We start from the raw sequence: 21,682 nt of genomic DNA, 5'->3' as shown, positions 1-21,682 counted from the left end.
GATTTTATAACGTAATATATTACAAAGCAAGAACACTTGATCTATCTGAAAACATATAAAGAAAATTTTGACACATGATCTAATGGCAATGCGCTACTCAACTTAGTTTGCAAAATGATTACAAAACACTAATCTGTTTTGATAGATGAACCCTCTATAGACAATATTGTCGCCTCATTACACCGCAAGCTTGTAAAAGAACATGGTGTCAAGTAAATACTGAAGCTTATCTGATATTAAACACCTGCTATTACTTACTTCCTTGCAGATGGTTGGCCTCACTCCTTGGACTTATTATCATTGGAATTTGTCTAATGTGCGTAAGTATTAATTTTCAAACGAATTAACGTAGAACAATTTCAGATGAGTGTATTGTTAGACTTTTCTCTACTTGAACTCACTTCTCGTCTGTGTTTGTTTACTTTTGAAAAGTTACATGAATAAATAAATTGCAAACTACATATTTTCATTGAATTCTTGAAAACAAGCTAAATCACGTGACAGATTCTCTCGTAATTATGGCACAAAATATATTTTCTTTGTACTTTTACTTGCTAGTGACCAAATGTTTTAACAAATCGTACAGAACTTTATTACTATGAATGTACCGATAAACACAGTCCTTTTTGCTGAATGACACTTCCTTTTTGTTGTCTACCATGTATGATATATACACATCAACTGTCTTTATTACTTTATTACTATGAATGTACCGATAAACACAGTCCTTTTTGCTGAATGACACTTCCTTTTTGTTGTCTACCATGTATGATATATATATATATATATATATATATATATATATACACACACACACACATCAACTGTCTTTATTAATGTATTCCTAAGTATGTGGTGCTGCTGTTTGGTTTGAAGCTAACGGGTTGAAATTTAATTGAACTAAAACTCAGCGAATATTATTTTCATTAAAACATGTTCCCGATGAAATGATTTCAGAAGTTAAACTTCTTGGTATTACATTAGATTCTAAGCTTACTTGGGCGAGCCACATTGCGTCTGTGTGCAAAAGTTTATCTCGTGTACTCTATACTGGTTGTTCATTTAAAAGTGTGTCATGACGTCACTGTTGTGAGTCAGCGATTTGAAGCGAGTTTCAGCTTTTATGTCAGAGAAATTGCCTATTATTCAAGGCGTTCAATCCGAACTTGAGAACGTGTAGACTACGGTAAAACTTGAACGTCGTAGCAACAGATGGCGGCCTGTACGGTCTGTGTGCTACCATAACCTCTTTCGAACTGTGTTTTGCGCGGACAAGTCGTACGCAGGGTATTTGTTATCATCGGTTGCATACCGCGACATTCCATAACACAAATCAAATGCTCCGTGTCCATGTTGACCGTCCAAGTTAATGTCAACAAATACGTAAGTAATCGTCTTAACCATCTCGCCATATCCCGACAGTAAGAAAAAAACTTACCTCAGTACGTGTTTCCAAACAGTTCACATTCCTGCCACTACCGGCGTTACCGTACGTATAGGTACGTACTCTTTAGAATGAACGCCGTACTTGCTAGGCAACTTCTCTGGCACATTGGTAATACGTCTTTGCGTAAGTATAGGAAGATTGAATTCTCTAGGCTCATCAGCTAGCCACATGACGGCATACGGCGAGCCATGACACATTTTGAACTGAACACGCAGTATTTTGTGTAAAATAAATGCTATCGTATCTAATAGATATTTGAAACAAGCCTATTACGCATTTTTCCTTAGTGTATTTCATTATGGAATTCATTTGTGGCGTAACTGTGCTAATATTAACAGTGTACTAATTTTGCAGAAAAAAGCATTACGTATTACTCGTACGTACATTGATGGTTTTTGATGCTAAGTCCCCGGTACAGTGGTTGCATATGAATATATTGATGAAATAATGACACGTACCTTCAAGTTACTGCATAGAACTAATGCGATGTATCTTAATGACTTGAAACTACTTGAAAGTAAATCATATTATGGAAAAGTTCCAAAAAATAAGAAGAAATTTGAAGATGTCAGCAAAGTTATGTAGTATGTACTTCCTGAATATCTTCAACTTTATGAAGAAATTCTCCAGTGGCCGATAGAAGAAAAACAATGAAGATGACTGAAAACTTCAGAGGAAGTGTTTAATGATGAAACTTAAAAGCTTTTATGCTTTTAAATTGCTTTATTTCAGAAATAAGAGATATTACCTTAGCAAAATAATGTTCTTGACAGTTAAAATACATTTAAGGGCATAAAAATTCATTTCATTATGTTTTACTTACTGGTTGTTATTAAAAGGGCACAAGTCCATCATAATTTTTTTTAGTTAAGTTTTAGTGATGTTACCATTAGTTTATGCATGTAAATGTAACTTTACATTTTTGTCGTCGAATAAAAAATATCTGATTACACTACAAAGTACCATTAGCAAAATAAACAGTTTTTTGCTTCGCCTGTAAAATTGACAAAAGTGGACATGTGACCTTTCAAAAATAATCGGTTCAATTTTACAATTAAATTCCTATGTAATCTCATTAGGAAGGAAGCATAAATAAATAAATAATACAACAGAAAACACTTTCGAGTTTAGAGCAGTTGATATATTCGTTATAATCTAGTAATATGTACAGTGTTTCAAACATCACAGTCTCTGTATAGTCCATGGCTTGACCAGACGTTCTTCCTTCATATAACACAGGGTTTGTGACTGAAACATTAGCAAAAGTTAACTCTCAATGTTGACAACTTTATCTCTAAATAATACGAAAGAATTTAGTTCCTACAGTGCTTCAGTCGCAATGTCTCTATCGCTTGGGCCGAAGGGTTGTGGGTTCGAGTCCCGCCTCGGGCATGGGTGTTGTGCTTGTATTAGTATAAGTAAACAAAGGAAAGAAATGGAAAAACAGAAAACAAAGAAAACTTGGTAAACGGCCTCCGGCCGGTCTAAAAAAAAAAAATGTGTGTTTGAAATTAAAATAAAAAAAAAAAGTCGCGTAATTAACGACACTTTATCAACTGCGTGGTTACATAGAGTCAATGGAATAGATAATAGCGGAATTAGTCCGTGAATTCACCACGTAATAATAATAATAATAATAATAATAATAATATTTTATTGCCAGAACAAAGATACATATGGGCTATTCCATCTCAAACTGACCGAAATATAGAGAAATTTGACCTTGCAATTTTGAAATACAATGAAACTTTTTCTGTCCGTTGACAACTCTGATACAATGCTTTGTGCAAAGTTTGAGGCATCAGAACTTCATAGTGTTTAAATTAATATTTAAATTTATCGTATTTTCATAAAATTAGCAACTTTAAACTGTTGTGGCTCCGAAACCCTTTAACCGGTAATCAAAATCATGGTTTATTTTGATGCTGAGAAGTTAAAGTTTATATTGACATGTAATCAGTTTTTCTTACTTTTTATGGAAATGGAGAAATTTAGATGTTTCTTCATTAAGACGCCTTTGCCCACGAAAAAATATTTTTAAAATATATGGTTAGATTCCGCATTGAAAGTACAAATAAACACATATTTTTTACTGGTGGTACATTGATAAGAAAGTATTGAAAATATCAAATAAAGAAAATAAATAGTACGCGCGTGAACTAACCAGCTGACTGTGAGGCGGGAGCTAGCCTAGGCAAGCAAGGACAGAAGACATAAACACGTGATGTTTCGTCTAGTAGCGCATAGCTGGGCTAGCTTTATCACAAGTTTTCATGAACACAGGAGTAAAATGACGCCCAATGCTCGCTTATCTTCATCTCTCGGCCAGTTGGTGCGGTACTGCGCCGTTCAAGTCCAGGTGTGTGAATATAATTTATTTAATACCCTCGAAACTTATTGCCGAGCCATTAAGCAAACAATGTTATGTTTTTATTTAACGACGCTCGCAACTGCAGAGGTTATATCAGCGTCGCCGGATGTGCCGGAATTTTGTCCCGCAGGAGTTCTTTTACATGCCAGTAAATCTACTGACATGAGCCTGTCGCATTTAAGCACACTTAAATGCCATCGACCTGGCTCGTGATCGAACCCGCAACCTTGGGCATAGAAGGCCAGCGCTATACCAACTCGCCAATCTGGTCGACTTAAGCAAACAATGCCGAATCCCTCTTAATAATGCAAGGTTTTTTCTCAATAATTTTTACATTTTTACAAATGGGCAAAAAGCCTAAAAGTAAGTAAAATCAGATTATCTGTCTCTCTGTATACAATAAAAATAAGGATTACTTCTTAACATAATCTACCAAATGTCAGCTTCAAAATGAGTTCCCGTTCAATGTTCTGCAGTAAACGGTTCCAGAGTTCTGAGCGCTGAAAGAGGCTTGTTTTTATAAAATACGCTAAATTTGTCGCTCAATAGTACGAAAACCGTTTCACTTTCGATAGTATATTTTTGAAAATGCACTCTCCTCAGCACCTTGTATAAATAGGGAAAAAATTAGAGTATTCAAAAATGCGAGGTTTTTTACTGATCGATTTCATATGGAATAGCCCATATTGATTTATTTTCATATAGGAACTCTCTAGCACCACCAGAAAGAGTAAGTTACATACTCGTGCTCAGGGGGCATTCCACATAAGTTAATGTTAAAACATTTTTTGAATAACAGAGTAAAAAGTAATAAAAGAAAAAACAGGTATCACAATAATTGAACTTTAAATTTTCTCTGTTAACAGCAATTTTTAATAGAGTTTTTGAAATGAGCATTAGCAAATTGTATGTTTGGGAATTTATCTATTATCATGTTATAAAGCCTTGGACCGAAGTTGCTACTGTGATTATATGCTGCAGTTGTACTACATTTAGGAACTGTCAAGCATATGTTGTCTGATCTTTTGGTTTTATATTTATGTGAATATAAATTTAAAATGTTTCGGTTTTTATGTACGAAATTCAGTAATACATTGTTGTAAGTTTGATGAAAGTCAAATACTTTAAATTCTGAATACAGCAGCTCTGAACGATAATCAAGAGGTTTATTAAGGCATATTTGTATTATTCTCTTCTGTAGCAGAGTTAATAGTATGACATTCGCCTTACGTTTGGGAAAAAAAGTCGGAAAAACCCAATTGGATAATCACCACAAAGGGGATTTTAACTCACACCCGGAACACTAATTCGCTCTCTAACCCTTATATCACGCCGGGAATATATTGATAACAAGGGGAATACAATGAGAACAAGGGGAATACATGGGTAACAAGGGAAATACAAAGAGAACAGGGTGAATTCAATGGAAACAAAGGGAATATAAAGGGAACAAGGGGAATACAAGGAGAAGAAGGAAAATTCAAGAAATAGGCCTATAAGAGAAATACAAGGGAAATACAAAGAAAACAAGCAGAATACATGGAGAACAAGGGGAATACGAGTAAAAGAGGAATATAGGGATATAAGGGGACTACAACGTGAACAAGGGGAATACAATGAGAACAAGGGAATACGAGGACAAAAGGGGAATCTATGGAGGACAAGGGGAAGACCAGGAGACCAAGGGTAATACAAGAAGAACAAGGGCATAAAAGAAGAACGAGGGGTATACAAGGAAAACAAGTGGAACAAAGAAAAGGCATTGGGAACAAAGGGAGGACGCAGAGACTAAGGAGGTGACACGGACTCCAAGAGAAATTCAAAGAGAAAAAGGGAAAGACAAGAAAAATGAATGGAATACAAGGGCATACAAAGAGAAAAAGGAAGGGTTGATTTTTATGTGATAGTTAATTTCTATGCTTCCTCCCCCTACCTAGTGACGAGAAACATGTAGTTCTACGTCAAAATATAATGAATGCAAAATGACTGTCATGCAAATAAAATGAGACATGTTACTAATAAAGGAATTATGTGTGAGTTTAAATGAGCAAAGAAACTTAACTGTATGCACGTTGCCAGATTCCTTGGGCAACCAAAATCAATCATCTGATTGCGCCGAATGCTGGACTGGGGTTTGCAATCGGCATGGTGGACAGTTCCATGATGCCTGAACTCGGCTACCTGGTGGATATTCGGCACACTGCTGTTTACGGCAGTGTCTATGCCATAGGCGACGTCGCCTTCTGCCTTGGGTTTGCCATAGGTTAGTATCAGTCTTTTAATCTTACATAAAGTTTCTTACTTTACAAGTGCTACTGAATTTATTGCGATGTTGCAATTATTTCGAGAAACAAAATCGATTTCGCACTAAATAGAAAGAAATAATGCAAAATGGCAAAGGAAGATTCTGTTCCTTTAAGGATTTATATTGTAACGGTACTGTTATTGAACACCTTCCATCCTGTATTGTGATATTTTGTTCACTGTCATCTGCTGAAGGAAAAATAGCAATCCTACCTAATAGCTCGCGGTACTTTCATTTGTACTAGACTTAAACATTGAACTAGTTTCATTATATAAGGTTATTTATTCAAAAGTAAATTCCCATTTTGAAACAGCTGTATCTTCTGTACATATCAGCAGTTTGGTTTCATACAGGTACCATTACTGCTTAGAAGGTTTGGTTTTTTTTTAATCCCTGCGTGTTTTGTTGCTATGGTAGCTGTGTCACGCTTGTATAAACAATAATTGTTGTTCAGAATACAGACGGCAGTAGGAAAGTAATTTTAATAATTTTACAATGGTTTTATCTTTACGTGATATCAAGGTTACTGCCTGGTGTGGTTTTACGTCACATTTCATAGTAGGACCGTATTTCTATGAAGAAATTGAAACTGGACAAACAAAAACAGTGACGGTAACCGGGCAGCGATATTTTCAAATATTGCAAGACTTTGCAATACCAGCGTTACAGACTCATGAAATTGAAAACATTGTTTTCATGAAAGACGGCACTCACACAATAAAGTAAAAATAGGCTACTATTGCGTAACACATTTAGTGATTGTGTAATGTTTTGGTATTTTACGAACAGTTGGCCTTCTAGGTCACCAGACATAAATTCAGCTCACTACTGGTTATGGGGTTATTTAAAAGAAAACGTATTTCGTAGTAGACTTACTACACGTGAGGAACTGAAACAGTCGATAACGGATGTCAGTGAAAACATCCCTAGGAATGTACTTACTAATGTCCATAGTATAGAAGAAAGACTATTTCTTATTGAATAACACGGTGGTGGTAATATTTAATTGTTTCGTGTTTTAATAAAATCCCATTTCTTTACGAACAAATTCGTGTTTTTATGTTTGTGGAATCTAAAAATTTGACAAACTTATTACCATTTTAAAATGGGAACTTACTTTTGAATACCTTATATATACACAGTAATAAGCATCTAATTGATTTTATTTTGTAATTAAATTTACTGCACCAATTAAGAGGTTAGGTACAGCTTACAGCAGTAAAATTTAGGAAATATTGAACATTTTTTTCCTCCATTACTGTATCTTGTGCTGTATAATAATGAAAATTAGTATGTGTAAAACACTGTCCTTCTGCTATATGAAAAAAATATATTTTTACGATTTAAAAAAAAATATTTACATATTTTTCAATTAATTTCACTGTATAGTGATGAAGCGTTTCCCACATAACTAAAAAACTATCCAACATTCTGTGATGAAACTTTTTGTGTGTATTTATGTATGTCATATCTACAATATGATATAAGATCACTTCTCTACCTTTGATAGATTGTCTGATAAAGAATAAATTAATTTAAGAAAATGGTCAAATATCAGTATTTTCTACTAACACAAAATAAAAAAATGGTATTTATTAAGGAATGTAGTTGAAAGAGCAAGATATTGCAAACACGAGTTTCAGCAATAAAATAAAAGCGAGAGAACATAAAAAAGTTAATAAGTTTATGAGTTATGAGGGAAACGCTTCATCACTGCACAGTAAACTGCCATCATTTTGAATTTTGAACAAAAAAAATAATAATTTTTTTAAATCGTAAATATATATATATATATATATATATATATATATATATATATATATATAATATAGCAGGACAGTGTTTTACACATACCAATTTTCATTATTTTACATAATAACAGTAATGGAGGAAAAAAAATGTTGAATATTTCCAAACATTTTACTGCTGTAAGCTGTACCTAACCCCTTAATCAGTTTTCAATATGCCAACACATCTTGATAATACTGTGTGAAAGACTATGTAGACTGTGGCACACTTAACATTTTCTTCGTTACATTGTGTCATAGTTAATTTAATAAATCCCGGTATAAGTTCCATTTAGGTCTCAATTTAATTCATTTCATATTAAATAGCAGCCTATTGTCTGATTAAAAATGACGGATTTTAAGATTACAGCACTGGATGAAGGATTGCATTTTTTTATCACACGTGTTAAGTAACAGTTTGTTAATATGTTGTATGATTTATTTCAGGACCTGCACTGAGTGGCACATTGGTGAATACAATAGGCTTTAAGTCTATGTTATTTGGGATTGCGATTCTGAACTTCTTGTATGCCCCTCTCATGTACCTGCTGCGCAGTCCACCTACCAAGGAGGAAAAGAAGGTGCGGCTACCGAAACCAAGCGTAGACAGTGTTATGTAAATAGATGTTTATGTATGTGAGGTAACGGAAAACTGCTATAATGCATATCGTTAAATATGACTTCCAAACTCTTCAAGAATTCTTTATCTTGGAGTAGAAATAATTTCCCCTCCGAAATAATCGCAACATTTTAAAAATAAATCGTCAGGCATACATAAAATTCGGTGAAACTTGCACTACCCAACACCAGTTAGCAGTACACGAGAAATGTAAAAAACATCGCTTAAATAGTGTAATCTATATTGGAGTCATTAGCTCGAAGCACTGTGAAGTGTGGACTACCAGCTAGCGTTGCAGTGTTGACACACTCCTCACAAGAAATTCCGTGGGTAATACAAACTGATTTTTGTATATTATTACTATTATTATTATTATTATTATTATTATTATTATTATTATCATTATTATTATTATTATTATTATTATTATTATTATATTGTTGATTTATTGTTTTTGTTATCATTGTAATAGTAATAATGCTAGCGTTAGATTTCATCCACTTTGATTATGTAGACTTTACATCACTAATAATAATGTTGTAATCACATTCATTAAGCAACTAGTTAGGTAATTATACATCTATTACGCAACTAGTTAGGTAATTATACTACTATTAACTGGTTGCGTAATGTGAACCATACATTAAATAAAATGGAATTGGTTTTATTTATTACGAACTTAACAATATGTTCACAATTTGTTACTAAACATTCAAAGACAGAATTTGCAGCATTTTCAATATCTGAATCCTCGTTTGAACTCATTTTAACAATGTCTGTTTATTTCTCCTAGTACTGCTGTTCTGCTATAAACAAAAACCTATCGTGTTCAAAACTAATAAAACAAACATAAACGAATCGCCTCTCGCAAGAAGAAACTAAAAATACTACAATCGCCTCTCCACACAAGACGTGTTCAAAACTAATAAAAAATGGTACAATTTTATTAGCCTACTTTTATTAAAAAATTATTTGTTATCAAAGTGGGTAAAACGTTGTATGGTATACTTAATCGTAACTTCATAATGCAATACTCGACTGGTTATCAAACTCGGCCTGCGGTCTCGTTTGGTAACTTTCCAATTTCGTATTGTACAGCTTGATTCAAGGATTTTCGTAATATGAATCGTTACGACACTCATATCGAAAATAACTATTATTAGGTACATAATCATCTCTACAGTACATACATTGTAGACCACGAATTATTTTGTAGAAATTTCCTATAGGTTATTATTATTATTATTATTATTATTATTATTATTATTATTATTATTATTATTATTATTATTATTATTCATTACAAATCAAGTGTTGGGGCACTTACGAAGGTTTATTTCTCCTTTTCTGAAAATAGTAATTATTTTAAGTATTGCCACAAGTAAACATTCCTTCACAAACTTTCCTTCAATGAAGGGCCTCAGCGTGTTCCTTATTAAGATCTAAAGCAATCTTGTAACTTGCTAGAATAGCAGATTCACTTAGACGCATAACTTCATAAATAATTTAATTAATAATAGTTGGGTCTATAATGTAAATAAAATATCCAATACCAATAAAAATAGCGCTTAATAAATTAACCAGACTAATTAGGACTTTATCATGAACTAATAAAATAATAATTATGTACTTATATTCTCAAACATATTATATTTTAGCTATTCAAGTATCGCTCTCTCTTCCTCACCAAATATGTTGCGTAGTAGTTAGCATGAAAAGTCGATTAATGTCGCTGCAGTTCAATTAAACGTTTTCACGAGATTCAACATTTTGCCTCATCATATTCATTAACTAAATAGACTTCTTCCCACGAATGGTTGAAGCATATTGGCGTTGATGTTTATTCTTATTTGCATCCTCCTCCATTGCGAACATTTTCCCGAGTAGAAGGCTCATGAACGTTACCCTCTCACTGAACTGAAGTTCGCTGTTCTGAGCGCTTCCCCTCCCTTCAAACTGCAGAGAAAGATTGCTCCGAATCCTGAACTCTCCGAACTGATGGTCTGTTACCAATAAAATGAAAGATATGACTCAAAGAAACGCTGTTTCAACACAATGACCCGTACATTCACTCATCCACCATAAAACTTGCCTCTACCAACGAATCGCCCACAGACCGATTACAACGCTATAACCACCAAAAATTTGGCTGTCACAGTGTTCACATCGTGTTTCTTACAGCGTTCTCTTTCATTATTTAAGTGATTTAGTGACATTTATCTTGTGCTGCGAATTAATGTAGTTTAGTTCAAGTTTCGCCAAATTCTTATTAATAGGTCTATAATCTACATACATAGACCTACGTTACCTAAAATATATGATAAATTCATAACCATAGCCTAAGTGAATATAATTATGACGCCAGACTTATGTGAGTATTTCAAATGTAATTTCATGACTTAATTTTACATCAGCATAAAACAGGTGACGTCAAATATGTGACAAGTTACATAGGGAGGCGTACATGGGAATTTATATTGATTAAACGAGAAAAGACGAAACTTTAACAATATTATGCTGAAGTGACGGGTAGCACGCGAATTGAGGGAGTGAACTTTTAAAGGTCTTGTTAATGGATCAGTGTTTATTATGTTTTTTACTTTTGTGTGCTGTTATAAATGCTGACTGCTTTATACTACACTGGATTTAGGCCTATACTATTTTTTCTTTATTTCGTACCTTAGTATCGAGAGTAATGTGACTGCAAACTCCATGTTTCATTTTTTATTCCGAAATTGTTTTTTAATATGAAGGTGACCAAATATTCTTGTACAGTTTACTATTTTATAATTATATAGAATTTTTTTCTTGTTTTCCTGTATTTATTTATTGTATGTATAAAATATTGTTTAATTCTACTTATTATTCTGCATTTCATTTTGTAATATTAATATTATGTTTCATTTTAACCATTATGTTTATTTAGACATTTTTGTTCATTAAACTTTTAAATACAACAATGATTTTAAGTTTTTTTTATTTATTTCACGCTTTTATTCTAACACTGATCTGTGGCTCTCTCAAATCTCATTTCGTCATGGATTGTGAAATTATTTAGCATCTTTTTGTATTAGTATGCATAATAAATTACAGAACTTGTAATTTAAAATTACAAAGTGGACATTAAATAACGAAAGATACAATCGATACGATGATGAGATTGTAACGACATGTTTTCTGTCGCTTAAGGAATTGTGAAAGCCATGTATTGGTGTTTAAAATACGCTGCAACACCCTGTATTCGTAAATACATCTGAAGTATTTCCTTTTAACTTTTAATGTAGTCTGTATTGCGAATTTATTAAGAGCAAAATATGCCAATGGTTGAGAAATGAAAATAAGAATAAAATTATATCGAGGAGACAGCCTCCAGAATATATTGAATATATTGAATAAGCAGTCGCGGACAGCCGGTGAGGGATGGTCCTCCAGCTTGGGGGTTGGGCGAAGGGCTAACAACCCATCACCGTAAAAAAAACAGCTTGTTACGAAACCTTCAAATAAGCCTCTGAATGGGTTGAGAGAGGAACATAGGTTAAGGGTGTTTGAGAATAAGGTGCTTAGGAAAATATTTGGGGCTAAGAGGGATGAAGTTACAGGAGAATGAAGAAAGTTACACAACACAGAACTGCACGCATTATATTCTTCACCTGACTTAATTAGGAACATTATATCCAGACATTTGAGATGGGCAGGGCATGTAGCACGTATGGGCGAATCCAGAAATGCATATAGAGTGTTAGTTGGGAGGCCGGAGGGAAAAAGACTTTTGGGGAGGCCGAGACATAGATGGGAAGACATTAAAATGGATTTGAGGGAGGTGGGATATGATGATAGAGACTGGATTACTCTTGCTCAGGATAGGGACCAATGGCGGGCTTATATGAGGGCGGCAATGAACCTCCGGGTTCTTTAAAAGCCAGTAAGTAAGTAAGTTTAAAATTAAGTAAGATTTTATGACAAAATACAGTCACTGAATTATCGATGATTTGTCTCGTGATCAGTTCTTCTCTCTCATTCTTTCGCACTCTCACATTTCCTATGTCTCTCAACCTGCCTTTAGCCCAAGTCGATGGTCAAATATAAAGTCAATGTATGCCAGAGTTCAAGTCAAAGTACTGGTTGTTGAGACCCGAACACTTTTTGAAGTTACAAAAGGAAACTGGCGTCCTCATAGAAAAACTTGTCCTAACTTCGTCTTCATTCACCTCAATTTCTACTTGAATTTTCCAGATTATGAACTTACCTAAAAGGCATAAATTATTTATTTTGCATACACCTACCAATAACTTTATCTTTATTCAATTATTCATACTTCGGGTTATAAAACGATTCTAATGCCCGGCTTCATCAAACGGGTTAAATATATATTAATCTTGAGTTTATTAACGTCAGGTTAAAATTTAACTCGTTCTTGCAACTAATGTATTTCACCAAGCCTTTTCGGCAGAGAGTTAGCTAACATCCCTCTAACACTCTAGGGAAAGAGGAAAAAATATAGAATGCCTTGATCGAGAATTTGTTTTATGAATGCAACTTGTTGCGCGTTTCTTTTGTTTTCTTCTACAAGTCCATAACAGTGACCAAGAAAATGAAAGAGATTAAGATGAGAAACAGGAGCTCAAATTTTCCGGCAATAGAAAAATCTTTGCTAAGTGAATTAGGAATTAAATATAAAAACATCGTAGAGTGCAAGAAGGCGGATTAAAAATAAAGGAAAAAGATTAGGTACAGGAAAGGATTGCAGAAAAGTTCAGTAGCGTTGCCCACGTTACCGTCAGTACCAGCAAACAACTAAAACGCTAGTCATGATTCATGAATAACACGTGGACGTTATTCAACTGACTTTATGGAGGCATATTTCTGTCTCATTGATGCTGTAGCTGCAGACACCTTACAGACAATTCTATTAACAGTTGCATTTGAAACTTCAACCTTGTCTCCAATCATTATATGAAAAGATCCTGTAGCAAAACAGCTTAAAATTAATAGTAGGCCTACTTGCAGCACAGGAGAGAGAGGCCTGTTTCTCTCCGTTGTATATTCTATCCTATCGTGATTTTCATCGACAATCTTTCTGACCAGGGCTTTCGACAATCTATATCTCCTTACAAATTGTTCTCAGGTTGATTTTGAAAATCATTTCTCAGAGGTCTCTCTATGTCAGAAACACCATTTAACATATTATCTAATTAGAGCAATTCTGCGTTAAAAACATTTGTTTTTAGTCCCGAGTTAAACATTTAGTCCATCTGAAAGTAAATGTTAACTTAACTCCAAGCTTACCCCTGAGTTAAGAACTAACTTCTGTTCATGAAACAGAATTTTAGTCAAATCTAGAGTTAAGACTGTATAACACGAGGTTAAGTTTTAACTTCTGGTGATGAAACCGAGCCTTAATGAGTTACTTCACAACAGAAATAGAATTAGTATTTAAAGTAGGGACAATTTTATGTTGAAATACACACTACGTTAATAACAGGATATTACTTTTTAACTATTTTATACTTACAATATAGAATATAGCCCTAAGCCGTTTTTGTTGTACTTGTAACAGGTAGGTACCTGCGTGCATACATACATACATACATACATACATACATACATACATACATACTTAGGGCCGCCGGGAAGGGGGGGCAAAGGGGGCAAGTGCATATAGGCCCGTGAGCAGTAAGGGCCCGTCAGATTAAGTGAGTCTGATTACTTTTTATTATCATGAATAATTATTCACAGATACATATCGGTACTATAAAATTTTGTAAGAACATTTGTTACATGAATCTGACATATTAATCAACAGTATTAGAATTAGTACAAATTACCACTTCGTTTGTAAATGTTTAACGTTTATATAATAGAACAGCGGTTTCCCACGTTAACATTCATCGACACAACACTTGAGGGCTCCGGGATTTGCCTGAAATATGTTCCCGTCGCTTGTACCGAACAATTGGCTTGTCCTCTTAACTACCAACCCCTGCCGGCCCACCCCAATATGCTAGTGGACTCTCCCAAATCCAAGCCGGAGGATTACATTTCCTTTTCAATAGGGCCTACATAGTATGTGTCGTGACAAAAATTTCGTCTTTTCGTTGTCGTTTGTCTAGTAAATTCCGTTCATTAGTGTTACCAGTGGACAATGGACAAGTAGAAGCATAAGTCGGGAGCTGAGAATCGCAAGGAGAGACAGAAAAATTGGAAGATTTTAAGAAAGGGAGTAGAACTTTGTTTGAAGTTGAGCAACCTTGGAAAACTAAAAGTAGCAGACAAATTGTGTCACTGAATGTGTTGTTCGAAAACAAGAGCCTTTCCAAAAACAGCATTACAGTATTTTCAAACCTCAAGAATGGAGAATGTGTTCCCAGAGACTGGCTAGTGTGGAGTGAAACAAATCAGGGAAAATATTGCATTGACTGATTTGTTTCACGTCACACATTCTTCATTCTTGAGTTTTGAAAATAATACTGTAAAGGCTCTTGTTCCGTCACTTAGAAGATTATTAGGCAGGTTGGGGATTCTTTTTCGAACGACACATTCAATGACACAATTTGTCTGCCACTTTTTAGTTTTCCACGGTCGCATATTACCTGCCATGACTCAGAGTTAGGAACTGGTGTGTGTAAATTTGTTTCTCTTGCACATATTAACACATCGTTTTTACTACTGTTTGCTTGTTCAGATTCAATACTACTGGTATCAGAATTTTTTTCTAGACAGCCACAACCATCAGTATTCACTTCAAGTATGAACTGTCTTCATTTTTGACAACCTGAACAGATTGGCTTGAGATTGGTTCATTTTCTGCGCCTTCACTAGCAACGCTCAATTTCACATCAACTTCAAACAAAATGAAGGAAATGAAAATGTATTCAGAGTAACGATGTGCCAAGAAAGACTGAGTAACCTTGGCCTCCTTAGTCTGGAGAGCGATCTTGCTAGGTCTTTAAATTTTGATGATAATTGATGATTTTGCATCAATGAAGTGAAGGAGAGTTGTTTGTTGATGTTGGCCTGCAAGTCAGAAATTACAGCTGTTTAAGAATAATGTTTTATGAAAACGAAACGAAACAAATGACAACGAAAAGACGAAAGTTTCGTCACGAAACGTACTATGTAGGCCCTACTGAAAAAGAAGCGTGATGAATATAATATATTGTGCTAATGTGAAGTTTTGCTGTAAGTTTTCAATGTAACAAAAGTGTATATTTTTAGATTCATATTTGTGTGTGGGGTTATTTTTTTATTTATTTTGAAATAATTATTACGGTCAGAATAATAAAACTTGTCTTTTTTAACTGTTTTTCAATGAGCCCAAGCACAATATTGCACAGGGGCCCATAAATCCTGTCGGCGGCCCATACATACATACATACATACATACATACATACATGCGCGCTCGCGCGCACACACACACACACACACACACACACGAATTTCACAATTAGAATTTTTCCACTCGTGCAAAAGTGTTACACATTACACATAAGTTATAGTCCGTCCATCGAATCTGTAGAGTGCCAGTCACAAAAAAAAAACATTCTGCGCAGCTTGCATCATAGCTGGTTGGTCCAATTAGTAGTCAGGGCGCGTGTGAGAGTGAACACAATACGCTATCAGCGTATTCCGAATCTCACCGGACCGGTGGACAACAATGACGTCACTCTGCAGCGAAATAGGAACAAAACTGCTGGAAGGTTCGATGGCTGTCATGGCGGCTGTACAAGTTGTTGTCTATGCTACGCTAGCAAGATTTTGCGAAATTTCCGTACTGTCATCTCGTTCAAAGAAAAGAGAGCATAAACAATTTATTTCTTGAAACGGTAGTAATAACTGGTCCATTGACATGTTCGCTCATAAGCCATTAACATATTGTTTTTACGTTGTGCTCATTACAAACAATACAGCAAAACCAAAGCAGAACACACCGCCATGACACAACAGTGCACAATGTCATTCGTCTGCTAATTTTCGCCCTATACAAGAACCAATCAGATTCACTGATGGCGGCTGATGGAGACTGCCACCACCTCTGCAAGTTGATGGAATCGGTGCGACACCGGTGGAGCAACAGTGACGTCATCGTTGAAATTCGGAACACCGTGATGCCATCAGATTGCTCAGCGCTGAGATTCGGAATACGCTCTATGTGAAATGTCGCCCTCTCGCTCGATAGCTTGGGGAAGAGAAGAGAGCAGGCTACTTCCTCTCTTGGAGTGACATCATGCGCCAGTTTACTCTACAGAATCCACGGACAGATTATATGTAAATACACTGGTCAAAAAAAGTTTTGCATATTGTCATTGAATCCATACAAGACCCATATAAGAGAAAAACGTATTGTACCTTCCCTTTTTATGATCTTCGAAACAAGTTCCATGTGATCACCTTTTGAAGCACTAAGTCAGTTCGTGGCAAGCAACAGTTCAAACGAGTTGGTATGTGGGAGTGGTCGGAGAGGTTGCTGTTTCTTGGTGTTCACATTATAATAACGCCGCGACACATACTATTAGCAGTAGATCGCACTAGAATAGTCACTTTAAGACAGCAAGGTATAACACAAATGGAGATAGCACGAAGCATGGGTTGTAATCAAAGTGACGTTTGGAAGAAATTCCAGGAGACTAATTCCATAGCAGACAGACACCTAGAGCAGGACGACCACGTAAAATAACGGTTGGAAAAATCCGGTATATCCGTATTCCTGCACGGCGACGCCATACATCCACTGCAACTCTGCAGGGCTACAGGGGCCACTGTGTCAACTCAAACAGTATAAAATCGACTGCACGATGTAGGGCTATGTTCCCAAAGACCTCTAAAGGTTCCTCGACTCACTCCACAACATAGAACACACCATGTAGCATGGGCCAGAGACCATGTAAACTGGACTTTAGAACAGTGAAGGCAAACATTGTTTACAAATGAAGTAAAGGATTGGCCTCCATCCAGGTAACAATAGCATTCATGTGTGGAGATCCAATGGTCAATGTTACAATGAATTGTTTATGGCTGAACACTACCAGCAGCAAGGTGGTTCAGCACTGTTCTGGGCAGGAATCACGTGGGGAACATCGCACACCATTAGTTCACATACAGACAACATGGATGCACAGAAATACGAGGACAACGTTCTTCGATCTAGATTTGCACAGGATATTGTAGCAGGATTCATGTTCGTGGATGGTAATGCCCGTCCCTACATGTCGGCGCAGTGAATAACTTCTTGCAGAAACATGGAACCCATAGGATGAACTGGCCAGCAGCTTCTCCGGATATGCATTGTGTAGAACATGCATGGCGCCTTCTGAAAAGAACAATTGCTAACCGTTCACACCCTTCAACAACCATAAGGAATCTGATACCAGCTGCCATACAGGAATAGGATAATCTTCAAAATGAATTGGATAACCTGGTTTCCAGCATGCCACGCCGTAACCAGGAATGTCTACGAGTTTGTGGAGGCCACACACATTATTGAATTGACTCAAGATGTGTTTTTGTTTTGTTTTGTCAAATCAATGAGATTTGGACTTTTTTTTTTTCCATATTAAGACAGATTTTTCTTTCATTATGTGTGTAAAAAGATTACAATTTTATTTTGTTTTTTCTTTAAGCACTTGATATAGAAATAGAAATGCATAGACTTTTTTTGGCATATCTGATCCAGAAATAAAAAATTCTGTAATATACAAAACTTTTTTGACCAGTGTATTACAAGACCTTTAGTGCAGCTATAGCCATAGTCTAGTATATACAGTCACGAAGCTCAATACGTAGGGAATACGCATCCATAGATAGTTGCTAACCTCTAGGATCGCTACTATCGCCTCATCACAGACAATGCGAAATAGTACCGGTACAGTCTATTGTTCCTAGTACTCTCAACAACTCAAACTTCGTGATTATAATATATTAGACTATGGTATAACTATTCAATACGCCACTATAAATGAGTTTTGATGGCATACCATGAGGCTACGAATGTTCTTGGTGATATTTATATATTTATTTCATTTCAGTCACTGATCTTGGGTGAGAAGTCTTCAGTACGATATGTGACGTACCAGAATGAAGAAGAAGACGAGTAATCACTTTCTCATAACATTTATTATAAATGTTAAAATGGTGTTCTAGCATTATTTGCTGGAATTTGTCTTTCAGTGCGTGTTCTCTATTGAGAACAATAATAATGAAAAAGAGCATAAATAATGCTCATATTGCGTCTCTCAATCACAGTATATCAAACTTATCCAAGTGCATAAGCGGAAATTATATTTATGGAAACATAACCACTGACATATTATAACATGAAGTCGTCTAAGATTATTGCTAGAGACATAAAACTTCATGAAATGGTATCCCATGAATACATAAGTTTGCCTGTACTTCAGTGCATGCAAATTTTTAATTGAAAATCAAAACAGAGGACTGCAGAATTTACAATGCAATAGAAAGGACATAGACAAACATAAACAGGATTTAATGTACACAATATACTTAAAGGTCATGTAATCAACAAAATGCCTCGATTTCAGAGATCTCCAAACAAGCGTTGCTTCTTCATTTTGTATAAATAATACCAAAAAAGCAGTAGCGTATGTTGTTGAGAGTCAAATAGTTTTTGAACTGTTATTTTATAATTATAACTGTTCGTTATTCTTTCTAAATAAGAATTACTATAAAACATTTAAAGCTAATATTAGGAGTGGAAGCAACAGAAACGATTTGTTGTCAAATTGAGTAGACGTCTACATTTTAAACGCGTGATTTTAACTTATTTAATTTGTACTATTAAAATTACTAGGTAGATTAAATGTATTCTTTTATACGACACTGGTTTTTATTTCGTTTGTTCATAGATATGGGTTGTCCATGCTGTCATAATATATTATTATACTATTTGTAGTAATGCAGTGTGTTAGTTCCAATTCAATTTCCCCATTCACAGATTGGCACAACATTGCAACAAAGTTTTGGACAACTCTATTGTGAGCTCTTGATGTATAATTGACCTCCTACTATGTATATAATTTTAATGGTGTAGTTTAGGTAAGTATGAAAATAATTGGCTAACTTATATATACTCATACATTTATCACATTAATGTAACACTTAAACATTTTTAAATTCTTTGCTTTAGTATTCCTGTAATAAGAAATAGGCTGTCTGCGTTATCAGAAGTAAAAGTGAAAAGTTATTCAAGGAAAAGGAAGATATTTAAACTTTACGTTATTATTTATGTAGCAGTTTAAAAATCACTTAACTCTGATATAAGAAGTGAATGGGAAATGAATTATCTTTACAATGAAATACAGGAAAGATACTTTAATGTTGAAGACTTCTTGTTTGGAGAATTCTGTGTGAGAAAGTCATAATAAAGCCTGAAAACAGGGTAGCTCAGTGGAATGGAACTTCATACTTCTTAACGCTGCTTATCTCCATTTTCTATCGTTGCATTCAATTTTGGCCAGAAACATAATTTCTATTAAGATGTTAAATTGTTATGTGGCTAGATAGCTTCGATAAACATAAATTATAAATGTTTGAAAAATACATATCTGGAATATGTATGCATATCTTAATCATACTGAAAGCTATTAACAATTCCTCTTGTAAACAGACTTCCAAAAGATGTCCAACTAATAATAATTGTAAAAATATCGAAGCTTCTATTTTAATTAAAAAATATTTTTGACTATAAGTACTCAATCAGTGAAATTTAGAACATAAAAATATTTATTTTTCTATCTTTGCAACAGATTTAAGAGTAAGTCTAAATAGACTGATACTGCTTGTCACTTTACACTCGTTGCATTAGACTAGGCTTGTAGGACACGGTTGATGGTTGTAAAACAAAATGTGGACATTTTTATCTGATTAAAACCACCGAAAGCGACTCTGATAGGAGTGCTGAATTTTTAAAATTTTTTAAAAATCAATTTCTCTGGACTAATATCCAGAAAATGGGTGTCCTTAGTAAGGACTTTTGTGAATGGCTGCACAAAGTCCGAATAAAATAAGGTTCAATGAAAAAACACACCCGCTATTTTTATATAAGTAATTCGTGACTATGAAACGTTAATGAGTAAACCAAGCGCTCTTATCATTAAAACACTCCAATGTTGATGATTTAACAAAATCGGACAAGTCATTTTAGTAGACTCTTGTGCAACTGCAAACACCCCAATATTGCGACAATGCTGAGATAACTGGCAACAATACAATTATCGCATACGACTGTGTCTGGGCAATCCTCTCAGTTCATATTTGTTCTACGACTTCTCCTTGACGAAGGTCGTATTTATTCTGATCAGACCTTATTTCCATCATCTATTGTTACATGCCAAGAGAAATAGAGAGGTACACGACTCGGATATTCTGACATTTGCCAAGCACTATATATTGTAATTACTGAAGATAAAAAAAATCAAAAGATACACTTATCATTGTGCAGTAAAACTAGCATGTTGTGTATCTTGTTTACGTTTTTATTCTGTATAAATAAATATGCTGAGGTTGTTTTTTAAATTTAAAAACTTACGAAAGGCAAACTTTCTTCAGACGAGCTGAACTCACTGCTCTCTGAATTGTCTTTGTGAACAGACAATAAAATGTCACGACAAAACTGAACAGTTTGTCCTCTATGCTACGCGTTTAATGCGCTCAGCTGGTTTGGGTCCGAATACATTTACATGACGGGCAGCATCAACTTAACGCCATTTGGGTGGCAAGTTTGAGAGCTGAGGGGCTCGTCTGTAAGATAATATTATATTTAACTATATATTCTCTATGATAAATATTAAATGTGGGGATATAAAAGAGTGTTCTACGTCCCCTTGCCGGTTAAATGTTGCGTGGCATTTGTAAATGGAGTGCTTCAAATGTTTTGTGATGTTTGCTGAAATGTGGTGCAATAAATGGTAACCAAAATGTCCAATGAATCTCTTGTTTTACCCTTCCTTGCAAGAATAAGCTAGTTGTTGTTGTTGTGATGATTTATTGAATCCTCTAGATTCAAAACCCTCTAAAGACCATTTTGTTCAGAATTGTTTTATGCGCACATATTGCCTGCTAAGAATTAATTCGAATGATTTATATAATTTGAATTCAAAAAGTCACTAAATTTAAAGAAAATGGTTTGTTAAAAGC

General features: G+C 34.8%; 1 protein-coding gene across 1 annotated transcript in view; it reads left to right on the top strand.

Moving 5' to 3' along the window:
- The window catches only part of Vmat (Vesicular monoamine transporter), a 293,705-nt gene extending 272,235 nt beyond the window's left edge, over positions 1–21,470 (top strand). Inside the window, exons 10-13 of the mRNA XM_069841804.1 lie at positions 269–320; positions 5,898–6,081; positions 8,358–8,491; positions 18,553–21,470. Of these exons, the coding sequence (XP_069697905.1) occupies positions 269–320; positions 5,898–6,081; positions 8,358–8,491; positions 18,553–18,621 (439 nt within the window). The 3' untranslated portion in view covers positions 18,622–21,470. The remainder of the gene's footprint in view (positions 1–268; positions 321–5,897; positions 6,082–8,357; positions 8,492–18,552) is intronic.
- Positions 21,471–21,682: the final 212 nt, after the last annotated feature.

This window comes from Periplaneta americana, chromosome 12 (genome assembly GCF_040183065.1).
Source record: "Periplaneta americana isolate PAMFEO1 chromosome 12, P.americana_PAMFEO1_priV1, whole genome shotgun sequence".
NCBI lineage: Eukaryota > Metazoa > Arthropoda > Insecta > Blattodea > Blattidae > Periplaneta > Periplaneta americana.
This window is presented reverse-complemented; position numbering and strand designations above follow the sequence as displayed.